The sequence below is a fragment of the Mustela erminea genome, chromosome 1 (genome assembly GCF_009829155.1).
Source record: "Mustela erminea isolate mMusErm1 chromosome 1, mMusErm1.Pri, whole genome shotgun sequence".
Lineage (NCBI taxonomy): Eukaryota > Metazoa > Chordata > Mammalia > Carnivora > Mustelidae > Mustela > Mustela erminea.
Window position 1 is genome coordinate 99025516 of NC_045614.1, and position 14193 is coordinate 99039708.

General features: G+C 43.4%; 1 protein-coding gene across 4 annotated transcripts in view; it reads right to left on the reverse strand.

Annotated features, from left to right (window-relative positions):
- PARP9 (poly(ADP-ribose) polymerase family member 9) overlaps positions 1-14193 on the reverse strand; it is a 31587-nt gene that overhangs the window by 16646 nt on the left and 748 nt on the right. For 2 of the 4 annotated variants that reach the window (XM_032334988.1, XM_032334982.1), the window contains exons 2-7: positions 11759-11860; positions 10684-10720; positions 8137-9050; positions 5562-5786; positions 4208-4426; positions 1093-1153 (exon numbers count right to left, since the gene is read on the reverse strand). In XM_032334988.1, coding sequence (XP_032190879.1) covers positions 1093-1153; positions 4208-4426; positions 5562-5786; positions 8137-9050; positions 10684-10720; positions 11759-11860 — 1558 coding nt within the window. The remainder of the gene's footprint in view (positions 1-1092; positions 1154-4207; positions 4427-5561; positions 5787-8136; positions 9051-10683; positions 10721-11758; positions 11861-14193) is intronic. The other 2 variants (XM_032334985.1, XM_032334984.1) reach the window with 2 other exon arrangements.

Below are 14193 nucleotides of genomic sequence, written 5' to 3' on the forward strand. Positions count from 1 at the left end.
AAGTAACCCCTCCTTTGTTTCCAGCACTGCTGGACCATAGCCCATCTATAAGTGAACTGTTCTGTTAAAGGGTATAAGCAAATCATTGTGACCCTAGTGGGAAATACCCCAACAGTTTCTATTCCTCACTGAATGTCTAGTGTTCTTGACATTTATAGACTACTATAGATCAAAAGACCACTTCACAAGTACGCATCCTGGTTGTCATGAAGCAATTCCAACCCCATCAACTCCAACTCCACCAAAGGAAAGGAGTTACATGACACAGTTCATCTTTCTCCAACATCGGCCATGGTTAGTTAAGTCCAGGGATCCCCAAACCTAGTTCAGCAGCAAAACTGACTAGGAGCTACTGAAAAATACACATGCTTGGCCCAGATCCAGAGGTCCTGAGTCAGAATATGTAGAGTTGGGGGCCATACATATTTTTGTTTGTTTATTTGTTTAAAGTTTCTATTATGATCCTAGTGATTCTCAGGTTTGAGTAGCATCAGGTGAATCCATTTATTATTATCTGGTATGACTGAGATGTTTTCTAAAATGACTATTTAGATGTGACCCCATTCAGAGCAGAAAGAGTAACTGGCTCAGTCATCTTATGAAGGACAGAACTTTTCTTAGGGAAAAATTATAGAGAGCTATTTGTGAAGTAAATAACCACACTGTGGATTACCCACTGCAGCTTAGCCTCTCTCTATTCATATCATGAAACTGGACTAGGCAAAACCAGAATGATGTTCAGATGCCAAGCCAGTTAGTATCCAAACAGGAGAAAATATATTGGGCTTAGTTCTTCCTTTTGTCCCTTCTATTAGTTAAGATGATGAAGAGGATGAGCTTCTGGTGAGCAGACTCTACTTCTATTTTTTTTTTTTAATTTTTAAAGATTTTATTTATTTATTTGTCAGAGAGAGAGCACAAGCAGGCAGAGGCAGAGAGAAAAGCAGGCTCCCTGCTGGACAAGGAGCCCGATGTAGGACTCGATCCCAAGACCCTGGGATCATGACCTGAGCCAAAGGCAGTGGCTTAACTGACTGAGCTACCCAGGCGTCCCACGGACTCTACTTTTAGACCCGGGAATTTCTTACTCACCATTGTAGTTACTGAAACCATGTACCTTGAATTTAGTCTTTTCCATTTCAGTGCTGAAAGCCTATAAGAAGCAAAACAGAGCAGAGTCATAAGTGGGGCTTTTGGCCATAGTCCTCAAAATCCCTCTTCCTACCTGCACAAACCACACCTGGCCTCATCCACTCTGTCAGTCTCCATCCTCATTACCACAAATCTATAGCAGCCTTTTGGAAAGTCCTAAGAAACAGCGATCACAGCACCAAATCGTGTAGTACCACGATCTATTAGAACACCTAGGGGAAACAAGTATAGAAAAACCAGACAGAAAACCGAAATCTGGTCTTAAAATAAAGAGAATATATATGTATATCCCAAGGCAAAATATAATCATTCATTCATTCCATAAACATTAATGCTCTGGTTATTGCCTGTGAGGCACTGAACCAAGTCTGTGGCCACTTCACTGGAGAACTAGGCAGGTGCTCTTGTAGCTAATAAAATGGAAATTCATTTGGAGAGGATTGTTCTGCAGCTTCGCCTTAGCCCAGGGCCTGGTTGATGCAACACACGGCAGCTGTTTTTATTATCATTGCTTAGGGGAGCCCTCAGATTGTGGTTGATCTTTCTATGTTTTTTGAACTGCCACGTACATTTTTGTTTGTGTATTGAAGAGAATGAACCTTCTTTTCTACATGCAGTTCATTCCCCTTGTAGGAAGATGGTCTTTCCTGAGCTGTTCTGGAATGTGCCCGAAGCACCTACCTGGGCCCGCCGATCGATTGATCGATCGAGCTCTGCTTAAGGGAGAACTTCATTTGCAAGACTGGATGATTCCCTGTGTCTGGAAGGTGAGCTACTTTACGGGGTAACTGGCTTATAAGTCTGTGGGTGAGACACCCTGGTGTCCTGGAGCTGGCTGACATGGGCTAATGAGAGCTCACTGTGGGCATCTCTTCCCAACTCCATCTTCAGAAATGTCAGCAATGAATATCAGCAAATGCTACAAACTTCCTTGTGCCTAGTCAAGCAGCAAAAGGAAAAAGAACCTTAATACTTGTTCCAGGAAAGAGCAAGCTGGAACAAGAATAAGTTCATTTTCTTGTCGGGAGAGAGAAAATGGCAACCACCCACCTGGAGACAGGCTGCACGGTGGAAGAGTAAGCAGTCAGAGGACTATTGTTCAGAGCCACTCTTTCTGCCAGGCACCGAGCAAGGCTCTTTATACCCAATACCTGGACCCACGCCTGAGAGGCTGTGCTAGCACTTGGATGTTGCTACTGGCAGAATCAGAAACCTGTCTTGAAAATCTGTTTTAAGTCACTGTATCTTATTTCATTTCCTTTTTAATTCTTCTTTAACATCAGGACAAGTTCCTTCTCGAAGTGCCAGTTAAGTGAGCATAAAGCCCAGAGATGGTACGTTAAAGGAAGAACAATATAAGCCCAGCATCACAGAGGCGTGAGGGGACGTGGACCCCTCCGCCCCAGGATCACCAGCCTTTCCCAGGAAGATCAGAGACCCCACAGTGATCTCTGCTTCTTAGGTCACATGCCTGCGATTTCGGGTTTGGGAAGCAGACTTGCGCCCCCTTCTCTCTAGACGGGACAGCCTCCTGGAACGGCCTGGAAGGCCACAGCAGCCTTTGTTATAACAGTGACAGATGTCAGCAGTGCCTTCTACGGGGGACCACCTCCTGCTGGACTTGATAAAGCACAATATACTAATTATGCTGGACCTTTTCACATGTTAGAAACTCAACTTAATCTGCCCACTCTAAAGCAAAAAGCTGAGATGAAGTGAAAACTAAAGCAGATTGACACACAGATCTCTGCATTCAGACACACGGACACATGCCCCTACACACTGGTTTTTGTATAAGACCACAACTGACCTCCCTCTGGGGTCACCCACAGAGAAGTTAAACAATAGACTGAATTTGGGGACAGTACTGGGGACATGGCAAAAGCAGTCAAAGATACCTCTGCTGTGAAATAATTAATAATCTAATTTGGAAGAAAAGATAACAAACAGGTCACTTGGTTTCCTCTTTAGGTCAGCACTCTGTGAATTACAATTCATTACAGCTGATGCAACAGCTAGCCCTCACGGAGGGCTTCCCTGCATGCCTGGTACTGTTCTAAGTGTTTTTATGTGTATTAACTCATTTAATGCTCGCGACAGCTCCATAGGATGGTAGTTATTATCCTCACTTTATTCTACTTTTTTTTTTTCCCCAAATAAGCTCTATGCTCAAAGTGGGGCCGAACTCATGACCCTGACATCAAGAGTTTCGTACTCTATTGACTGAGCCAGCCAAGCTTCCCTACTATCCCGCTTTAAAGATGAAGAAACTGAAGCACGGAAAAGTATATTAACTTGCCCCAAGAAGTTGATCAATCGGAGAGGAGAAGACAAAGAATTTGTTTTAAATATGTTGGCTTTAAGATGACAATGGGATAACCAAGTGGAAATGAGACAGGATTAAGTGTATGGGTCTGAAGGTGGCTCAGAAGACAGGAATTTGCAGAAATTGTCAGAATACTTGTGTTCTCAGAGCAGGAGAGAAGACAGAGGAGCAGAAGACGCCCACACTGAAATGGGAAGGTTGCTTATCTTTGAGGAGCAGAGGGGAGAATAAAGGCCAACAAAGGAAAAGACAGAATTTAGGGAGCAGGGTAACATGGCTGCTTTAATGACATTCCTCACTAGGTCAGAGGTGAGCAATTAAAAAAACATTAAATTCACCAAGTTAGAACAATACTGTGCTGTCCAGTGCTTAGCTCATGTCTTACATTGGAGATATTACACAGATGTTATGGAATGAATGAATGAATAAATGGGACATTCATTTCCTTTTTTTTTTTTTAAAGATGGATAGGTAACAGAATGCCACCTTTCTTTTTTTTTTTTTTTTAAGATTTTATTTATTTATTTATTTGTCAGAGAGAGAGAGAGAGAGAGAGCGCACGCAAGCAGGCAGAGGCGGAGAGGGAAGCAGGCTCCCCGCCAAGCAAGGAGCCTGATGCGGGACTCGATCCCAGGATCCTGGGATCATGACCTGAGCTGAAGGCAGTGACTCCACCAACTGAACCACCCAGGCATCCCTGAATGGGACATTTCTAAAATATTATCTTACCACGTAGGTGTCCAGTTCTTCTGGAAAGATCACAAACTTTACAGTTAATTGCTTTTTCAAATGGCATTTGGCAAAAGTTAAAACTTCATCAAACATAATCTCGGCTGCTACACTCTTGTATATACCAAAGTTTCCAGTCCCAAGGGCAGGAAAGGAAATAGAAGTTTTATTTAGTTCAAGGCATTTCTCCAAACATTCCTTCATTGCAATTCTCAATATCTGTAGGAAAAACAGATCAGCCTTTGAGTCAAAATAAAATTTCACTCACCTCTCGATCCTGCCCACATCTTACAATGCCCACCTCTATTCCCCCTTAGGGTCATGGTTATGCCTCCTTAGAGAGCCCCTGACAGCCACATGGTTAGATGATGAGAAACACAAGTCACTGAGGGGTCTGTTTGGGTGCCATGATTTCTCCCAGTTTATATAGCCTTGTTCATCTCCCTGGGACTATGAGCCAACCATCAGTTTATCCCCATTTACCTGCTGCTTCCAGGTTGAAACAAAGAGCTCTCAGAAGTTTAATAAAGGAGACAGAGGGAAAAATAAGTAAGCAGTTTTATCCAACATCTTTAAGATATGTCCTAATGTCCTATGTCATTTCTTCTCAAGAAGTGCTAATGTATTTGGCAGATTTAAACTTTACATCAACATTTCAACATCCAAACTGAAGTACAGAAAAGTTGTCTGTGGAAGGGCCTTGGAAAACTGGGGGGTAGAGAGTGACTGGAGGGCCAGTTTGGGACTAGAGGGCTCTTAGTCAAAGAAGGCCCAGAAATGGTGACAAACTAAAGATAAACAAAGGCAGGGAAGGAGACTCTTTCCCTCTCTCCACATTTGAATGGCTCCTCCAACTCTTTAATGTGTATATTTTATGTGTCTTGGTGAAGAGTTGGCCAGAAAGCCAATCTGTCAATCTCTACCGCAGGCATTGGTGGGAAGACACCACAGGTGACAGACTTACCTGGAGCAGTACTGGAAGGGAAGTCCCAGGTGCCCCTGGCACTTAACTGATGCAGGGAAATACAGAGAGGCTGAATTCCAGGTCCATTTAGGGAAAGGCCAACAGGGTCACAGAGGGGTAAGGTGAACAGATGTGTGGACTGAGGGAACCTACTCTTTCCAGGTCTGTTTGCAGTACTCTTGCTTAAAATTTAGACATGAGTTAGGTAATATTTAAAATTAAATTTCTTAAGATAACTTGTGACAATAATGCTTTTCCTGTATTTCAGAATGGTAGAAAATGAGGACTATCTCACTTATCAAATTTTCATAAATGTAATGACATAATGAAATTCAACAAAGACTATGTAGTCTATGGGACTATATAAAGATAAACTCATGTTGAACTTACCTCAGTCAGTTTGTGATGTCCTGAATCCCACAACACATGGTATACGTACTGACAGGACAATTGAAATCCTCTTGTGACCAGTACCAACTGAGACTCTAGTATTTCAGTAATTTTTTCATTAAATTCCAATTCCATTTCATTTCCTGCTTGTTGTAGAATTGATATTGACACATCTCCAAATCCCAAACCATAGAGCGGATTTACAGAATTAACAATTACATCCGTCTGAAGAGGAAAAACAAAAACCAAAAAACAGAGGATCCATTGTTAAATTACTTTTTCTTCAATCTTTAGTTTGCTGAGGAGCTTTGAAAAATACTTTTGAAGATCATAAATTCACAAGACATCTTTTGTTTGTGTCTTTGTTTTGCACAAGGTTATCATTTAGCGGTGGACAGAAACTCATTAATTTCATTTGATTGCCATGAGTCATTTGTCCTATTCAGAAATTAGGCAAAGTGTGTGGATAAGACAGTTCTGACTGTAAATGTCTGTCAGCCTCTTGCTGCTTTATATCCTCCATATTCCAAGATTCTGGGCATTCCTTGTGATTTGTTTAAACCGTCATCAATACACGGTTTCATCCCCTCCCCCAGTGCTATCACTTTTTGCTATTTCTGTGTGGATTTTCTGTTTGGTTTAAAGAGAGTGGAAATAAAATTTCTTGGGAAATTTCTACCTCCTAATGCTTTTCTTTTTTAAAAAAAATGCAGTACATGGTCAAAGAAAATACAAATGAGACAAAAAAGTCTTCAGTGGAAATAAGCCTCCCTCTTGGTGAGTTCCTTGGATACTCCAAGCACTCACGGGTCTGGAGGGCCACTTTTACCAGTTCTTCATCTGTCCCTTTGGAAATGGACTGCATACACATGGGCTGTGTTTTCAGTAGTATTGCCTCCTAGTTAGCCCTCAGGCCTGGGCTAGAGGAGAAGGTCTCCTTTTGCTTCTGCCCCATGCTCAAACACCCCTAAGTCATCCTGATAGCTTTGGTTCCCTTTGAGGGCAACCCAGGTACTTCTAATGAACGTTAATGAATGCTTCACTTCGAAAGTGCAATCAGAATTTCCAGTTTGGGAGGACTGGCACCCTCGAAAAATTTTAAGGTTCTCAATGTTGCTGGCAACAAAGAAATATAATGAAAGTTTAGTTAAAGGGTAAGTTATTCAACTAGGATGTTTCCACCTTAATTTTAAAGTGGTGTATTAATGACTTACTAAACCAATGTTTCATCCTGTGGGGTCCCCTGTCTTCTTTTCTAATTGTGTCTTGCAGAAAATAAGTGGTATTTTGGGGTGCCTGGTTGGCTCAGTAGGTGATGTGTCTGCCTTTGGCTCAGGTCATGATCCCAGAGTCCTGGGATTGAGCCCCACATCTGGCTCCCTGCTCAGAGGGGAGTCTACTTCTCCTTCCCCTGCTCATATGTGTGTAAGTGCTCTCTCTCTCTCTCAAATAAATAAATAAAATCTTAAAAGAAAAAAAAAAAACAAGAAAAGAAGTGGCATTTTTTCACTTATGATTAAATCTATTTGATTGTGGCCATAGGAGAAGCTTAAGAGTGACAACTCTGATGCAGAAATAAAAAGAATATAGCCTTATATTCTTTCTCTTCCCTGCTGCCCCCTTCACTTTGGCATCAATAATTTGCTGAACACCCAGATGCATGCCGAGACAGGGCCCTGCAGCTACAAAGATGAACATGCCTTGATTCCTAGCCTTAAGGTGCTCTGCCTAGCAGGAGAGTTGCACCAACCCAGAAATCCCCAAGTTCACTGTTACCATGATTCTCTCCCCTCCTTGCCAGGGCTCTGGCCTTGGTGTTCCATAAGCACTGGCTAAACCCTAACTTGCCCTTTGTATCTCTCCAACCCCTGACAGAGAGCAGTATACTAAGTATACAACTTATAGCTCGACCTAGATCTCCTGACTGGTCCAGTCCATGATTTTCAGGCTCTTACCACTTTTGTGTCTCTCTGATCAAGTCATTCTAACCACCCAGTTCATACCCATCATAACTTGAGGTCATAATCAAACTCCTAGCTTCTGAATTAATCTTTCTTGGTCCACTGCCTTACCCTCTTGTCATAAATTTACATACTCTTAAATACTATGAGTTCATTTTTTATTAAGACTTTTTTGTTTACTCTTGATAGGTTGCTTCAGAAATGTTCAGATGGTTTGCTTCCCCAATGGGATTTTTTCAAATCGAGAATTTTTTCTTACATAAAAGAAGTCTAATTGATTTTAAGTTCCTTGGAATAGAAGCTTGTTCTATTTCCTCCTGGAGCCCAAGAATAGTGGCAATAATCACCATAAATAGTTACCATGTGCCAAGCTCTATTCTAAGCACTTTAGGTGTATTGATTCCAGCTCTTTGATACATGTGATCTTATTGTTCTTATTTTACAGATAAGCAGACCAAGGTCCAAAAGATAGAATAACTTGATTCAGATCACCCAGTTACAAATGGCAGAGCTAGCATTCAAACCCGGAGGGTCTCTCTCAAGTCTGTACTCTTAGCTTCAACAACATGCTTTCTAAACAGCATCTGAAATAGTACAAATTTCTTTAAAAATACCTGATAGGTCATAAACAGTTCAGGGACCTCCTTTGGCAGTACAAGAGGACAGAAACAAATACTTACCTCCTGCAACTGGATGTAACCCTGGACAATCTGGAGAGTCACATTGTTCACAAGAACTGTCTTGAAAGGAGGGGTGGCTTCTTCACTCATCCGGGATCCCAGCTTGTTCGTCCTTAGGATTACTTCTGAAGCATTTTTAAAGGCAACAACAGTAGGGTGCTCATTGCTTACCAGGTGAATTTCTTTCAAATTAGTGACCAGTTGCTTCCCTTGGTAATATAAGCTGATTGTTTTCACAATGATCTCTGTACACAAGTCCAGAGGGAACTGGAAAATCCCAGAGCTGAGGGCTGGAATTGCTACTGTCTCAATGTCTGGATTGTAAAAGGTAACATAATCCAGAATATTTATAATGGCCTTCTGCAGTTTATAGGTACATGTCTGATAATCTTTCGCTATCCACCGAGGCCCAACAGCATGGATAATTAATTTGCAGGGAAGTCTCCCTGCTTTTGTGGTAGCTATTTTACCAGTTGGTATTTTACCAAATCTGGAAACTAATCTTCTGCTCTCCTCTTGGATTTCAGAGCCCCCGGCTTTCACCAGGGCCTGAGCCAGGCCTCCCCCGTGAATGAGGTCTCCGTTGGCTGCATTCACCACAGCATCAACGGCATGTCTGGTGAGGTCGTCCTTCCAAACAGATAACTCCAGCCCAGGAATTAGCATTTCTCTGAAGACTTGCAGAGACTCACTGTTCCCTTCCACGGATGGAGAGACCAGGGTACAGACACACTCAAATTTATTCTGAAGGACTTCACACAGCTGACTCTTATTGTTTTTTAAAATTGTGAAGTCACTGTGATTAATGAAAATCTGCCAACTGTGGTCTTCTTCAGGAGTGGCCATCTCTGGAAAAAGAGAGAAGACAAAAAATAAAGAAACGAGCGTGGATTCCTTTGAAAATGATGTCATTTCACTTCACACCAGAAGACTGTTTGCCTTGTGCAAAAGTGAGATGACGGTCCTCTCACCCCCTTCCCTATCCTCCTTTTAACTGGACGGGTAATTTGACCAAGGATATACAAGAGTTTTTCATGGTAGGTCACCCAAATATATACGGAGGTTTTATTCATAACTTGTTTCCTTTTGTCATTGTCTGGGTTTGGGGTTCTTTTAGAAGCAGACTCTGAGATGAGGATTTGAGGGTCAGTGTATTTGGGAGGTGATCCTAGAAAACACTAGGGGTGGGTGAGGATGAGGAGGGAGGAGTGGGAAAGAGACAGCACAAGGAAGGAAATGAGTAAAAGGTGTGTTACAAAGCAAATGAAGCCTGACTCCACTAGGGGGCAGTGCAGATCATATGTCTCATAGCTATACCACCAGCGGGTAAAAAAATTGGGGCCCATTTTTCCAACTGCCCATCAGTCACTGGGCTGGTCCAGCAAGGGTGCGGAGCACTGATGGGGCTACAGTAAATAATTCTTCATCATACTCCAGTTTCATGGCACAATTCTGGTGGAATTAAAACTGATTAAAACTTATTTTTCTTGCATGTGGCTGACAGGAAGGTGTGCTGCTTGGACCCCTACCCCCACACCCCAATGCAGTTATGAGGGGCAATACCGCTAGGCAACAGCGTCCAGTGGTTAGTCACTCAGGGTCTATTTCCGCTTTCCAGCCAAGGTCACGCTATTCTCAGGGGTGGCCCTCATCCGTGGCTGAGCAAGGCCATTCATGTTCAATGTGGGACTCCAGAAATGAGCACTCTTGGGCTGGCAGAACTTTGTCAGGTTTTCATTATGGTCTGATGGCTCCACCTGCCCAATCTGGTTTCTTCTCTTGTCCTTTCACTATAAACCTTGTGTACCCCCAACTCCAGGTCAGTTTATGCTTCCTGGAGAACCCACCCTGTGACACTGTATTTCATGGAGCTTAGGGCATCATTATTATATGCTACTTTGAGAGGAAAAATTATGCCAATTAAACCATGGCACTCTACGGACTGACAGGGAGGAGTGGACCTATTTCAGAGATGCGAAAAAACCGGGAGTCCTGAAATAGATAAAATGGGGTCATTAATGACATTTTATTTCAACTTCCATTTCTAATCTAAGCCACCTAGAAAGATCTCTGGTGGCCTCAATGACCTAAAAGAAGCTGCACCTGGACAGACAGATCCAGATGACCCGTGCTCTGGCTGAAAACCTCAAGCTGGTCACCAACTTGATTAGGTAGGTTCCATTTGGCTCATGGAACCCTTGTTAGCAAAGGGACATCAGAGAGTCACATCTTCTGGCCTGTATCAGCTCTAGGGCTATAGGCAAAAGATTATCACATTGAGTGGGCAAAGGCAAGGATCAGTGGGAGTGCTGAGAGAGCACATCTGCGGGTGTCCCACTGCCCCTGAAGCAGTCTCCTTTATGCACTGGGTCCCACAATGCTCTGCAGTCACACACCTGAGCACCTGGGGAGTGGGACAGACATTTTGCTTCTATATTCCCCTTTCAGAGCTCCTCTGAAACAGGAGTGAGGTGATCCTACCTGATGTCTCTTGGTGAGCCACTGCTCCATAGGAACCCTACAAGAAATAAAAGCAGTTTTTAAAAAATTGCAACGGAATGACTACAGAGTACTGATAGCTAAGACAGCCTAATAAACACAGAGCTACAACCACCCTGCAAAATACACTAGGTTTCGGGGAGAAGGGGAACTCGTGTTTGTTTAATCTGTGTACCTGACAGACTTGAAATACTCAATGTCCCAGCAAACACTACCCTGCCCTTCACTGGAGGCCAGTGAGCTTCTAATTCAGGATGAGATGAAGAGTAGGAGATTAACACTTGCAAAGGCCCAAAGGTCAAAGACCAAAATGATCCCAAACTCTCAGGTAGGCCTTCAGTCTCCAAAGGCTTGTGGGGTTTCTCTGGACAGAAGAGGAGACAGGGGAACATGAACCTCATCAGCCATACCTCCCCATCTACCAATAGGACCTACTTTCAATTGCTTATTTCAAGACATAAGCCTGAACGTGGAATTTTCCACTTAAACAAATGAGGTTCCTTTTCTCTGTTTCCTTGTTTTCATTCCTCCCACTCCTCCCCTTACCCTGCAAAGGCAGAATTGTTGAGTAAGTAGACACAATCAAAATGACACCAAGGTCACATTTTTTTTTTTTTTTAAATCACCGGGCGCCTGGGTGGCTCAGTGGGTTAAGCTGCTGCCTTCGGCTCAGGTCATGATCTCAGGGTCCTGGGATCGAGTCCTGCATCGGCCTCTCTGCTCAGCAGGGAGCCTGCTTCCCTCTCGCTCTCTCTCTGCCTGCCTCTCTGTCTACTGTGATCTTTCTCTGTCAAATAAATAAATAAAATCTTTAAAAAAATAATAAAATAAAAAAATTTAAAAATCACCTATCCTCAAGTAGACTCTGTTGCTTACATTAGCATATTCTTGATTTCCCATCTCCCACATGGTGCACAAGAAAAACTGTCATTAGGTTATTCAAACCAAAGAAGAATGACAAGTACAGCTAAAGACCCCAGGTTTCTAGCTGTTACAGGAAGAACTCTTTGTTTGTAAGACCATGGTTCATCATTTATACACACTTAATGTTTTTTACCTCAGGAAAGTCCATTCTCCAAGTCCCTGGGGTCTTTAAATGTTTACACTCCATTTGGCGTTTCCCAGTGTAGACTGTTATTCCCAGTATGGTTGCCTGCTTCTAGGAATGAATAGAAAGGATGCAATAAGCACGGGCTAGTGTCTTTGGGAATTTGGTAAGAAAACACTGTGTGGGGGGGGCCTGGGTGGCTCAGTGGGTTAAAGCCTCTGCCTTTGGCTCATGTCATGATCCCAGCATTCTGGGATGGAGCCCCGAATGGAATCGGGCTCTCTGCTCGGCAGGGAGCCTGCTTCCTCCTCTCTCTCTGCTTACTTGTGATCTTTGTCTCTCAAATAAATAAATAAAATCTTAAAAAAAAAAAAAAAAAGAAGAAAGGAAAGAAAACACTGTGGGAAGAGTAAGTACGATTTCTGATCTTGAGTAGTTTTCAGTTTCCTTGATGAAATTGCACACATTGTTGTTGCTGCTGTTTACAGTCCATCCTTTACAAAGAAGATCCCCTTGAAACCGGAAGGGCTGTTCAGAGAAGGAAAAGAGTTACGTGGACAAAAGCAGGGAAAGCTTTAGGGAGGAGCGGAGGGCAGAGCCAGGGTTGAAGGATGGAGCAAACCTGTTATATATCTAGGAGAGGAGGAGAATACCAAGAGGTACTGAGCACAGCACTAAAAGGTTGGGGGAGGGCTGGGTGTCTCAGGTCATGATCTCAAGCTCCTGGGATTGAGCAGCCCATCAGGCTCCCTGCTCAGTGGGGAGCCTCCTTCTCCCTCTTCTCCCACTTTTGCCTCCAGAGGGCACTGCTGCTTTCACAAAAGGAGGATAAGGTCCTGCCTGCTTGGCTGTGGGCGTCCAATGGGCTTTTGCTTTAGATGCGGTTGCACTTGTTTTTTCCTTCAGACCTGCGGATGTTCCTTGAAGACCCAGGGAGAGACTTGAGCATGGGGGCAGCATTCATGTAACCCTCCCAAAATAAAAAGGAGCATAGTGCCCCATTCAGTCTCTTCTGCTTGTTTTTGTTTTGTTTTGTTTTTTGAGAGAGAGAGAGAGAGAGAAAGCAGGAGAGCGAGCACATGGAGGCGGTGCACATAGACAGAGGGAGAGAGAGAGTCTTGAGCTTTGGCCACGCTCAGCTCGGAGTCCCACCTAGGTCAAAGGTCCAGCTCACCAGCCGCCAAGATGAATCCCACACCTCTCTCTAGGCTATGCTTCTCCTGATCCTCAATTTCCCACTCTTCCTGTGCTGAGATCAAGAGATGAAAGCTTAACTGACTGAGCCTCCGGGCTCCCCCTAAATCGCTTTCAAATATGCCCCTACCCTCCTTTTGTACTGACACCATTTCATTTCAGGGCCTCAGAGCCTCTTGCCATACATTCTTCTTAAGGATTGAAATGTACTCAATTTTACATCTTATTGTTTGAAAAGTAGAATGTTTACTGCTTCAAGTTTAGAAAAACTTGAAAGCCTCCCTTCTACCTCCCTCACTACCTTTCCCTCCCAGATGCAGTCACTGTCATTATCCTCTCCTGGATCCTTCCAGAGGCATTTTTACACACAGGTAGCCTCTTTCACACACTCTGCTGCATCTTGCCTTTCTCACATCATGCATCCTAGAGATTTCTCCGTGTTAGCACATAAAGAGCTTCTTCATTCTTTTCACTGCTCTTCACATTCCATTGTATAGATGCACTCTAGGCTGTTAAACTTCTAGGTCCCCCTATTTATGGACATTTCAGGAGTTTCCAATCTTCTGCTATTGTAATATAGGCTGTAAAGAACAACTGTGTACACAGGTGTTAACTGATGAATGGGCATACACTTTTAAAAATATGGCTACTAAAACACTTGAAGTAACATATGTCCCTCCTCTTCTGTTTCTAATGGTCAGCACTGATCTAGACCCTTCCTAGGTCCCTTATCATTTCCTCCAAGGCCAAGCGCTTCCTCTCTGCTTCAGATCACAGGGATTCTAGCCCCTCCAACGCTCCCCACCTCTCATGCTTTTTGACATTCGGCTTCAAACTAATTAATTCTTGGAGGCCTTAAGAGATTTTGTTTCCTTACTCACAAGTCCGCCTTCCTTTACCAGCCCTGAGGGCAGGGCCTCTGCTCTCACCTTTCTTCCCTAGGACACGGAGGTGGGGGGGGGGGCACGGTTAGCCAAATCAAGGCATGATCGGAGTAAAGTCCCGAGAGCCCGTCTAAAGGATAGGGTTGGAGAGAGGTCACTGATGACCTATGATAATGCAGGTGAACGAATTCAAATTTTAAGACAAATGTGAGTGCGTTTCACCTGAATTCCGAATGTGAGTTACATTTTCGTTGCAAATAATAGTAACAACAAGAAGAATGTAAAGGAATCATAAAGACAGGAGACACTTAGTTTGACTTAGACCTCTGAGCCGTCCCCATCCTCACAGGGGGCAGCCGGCCCTGG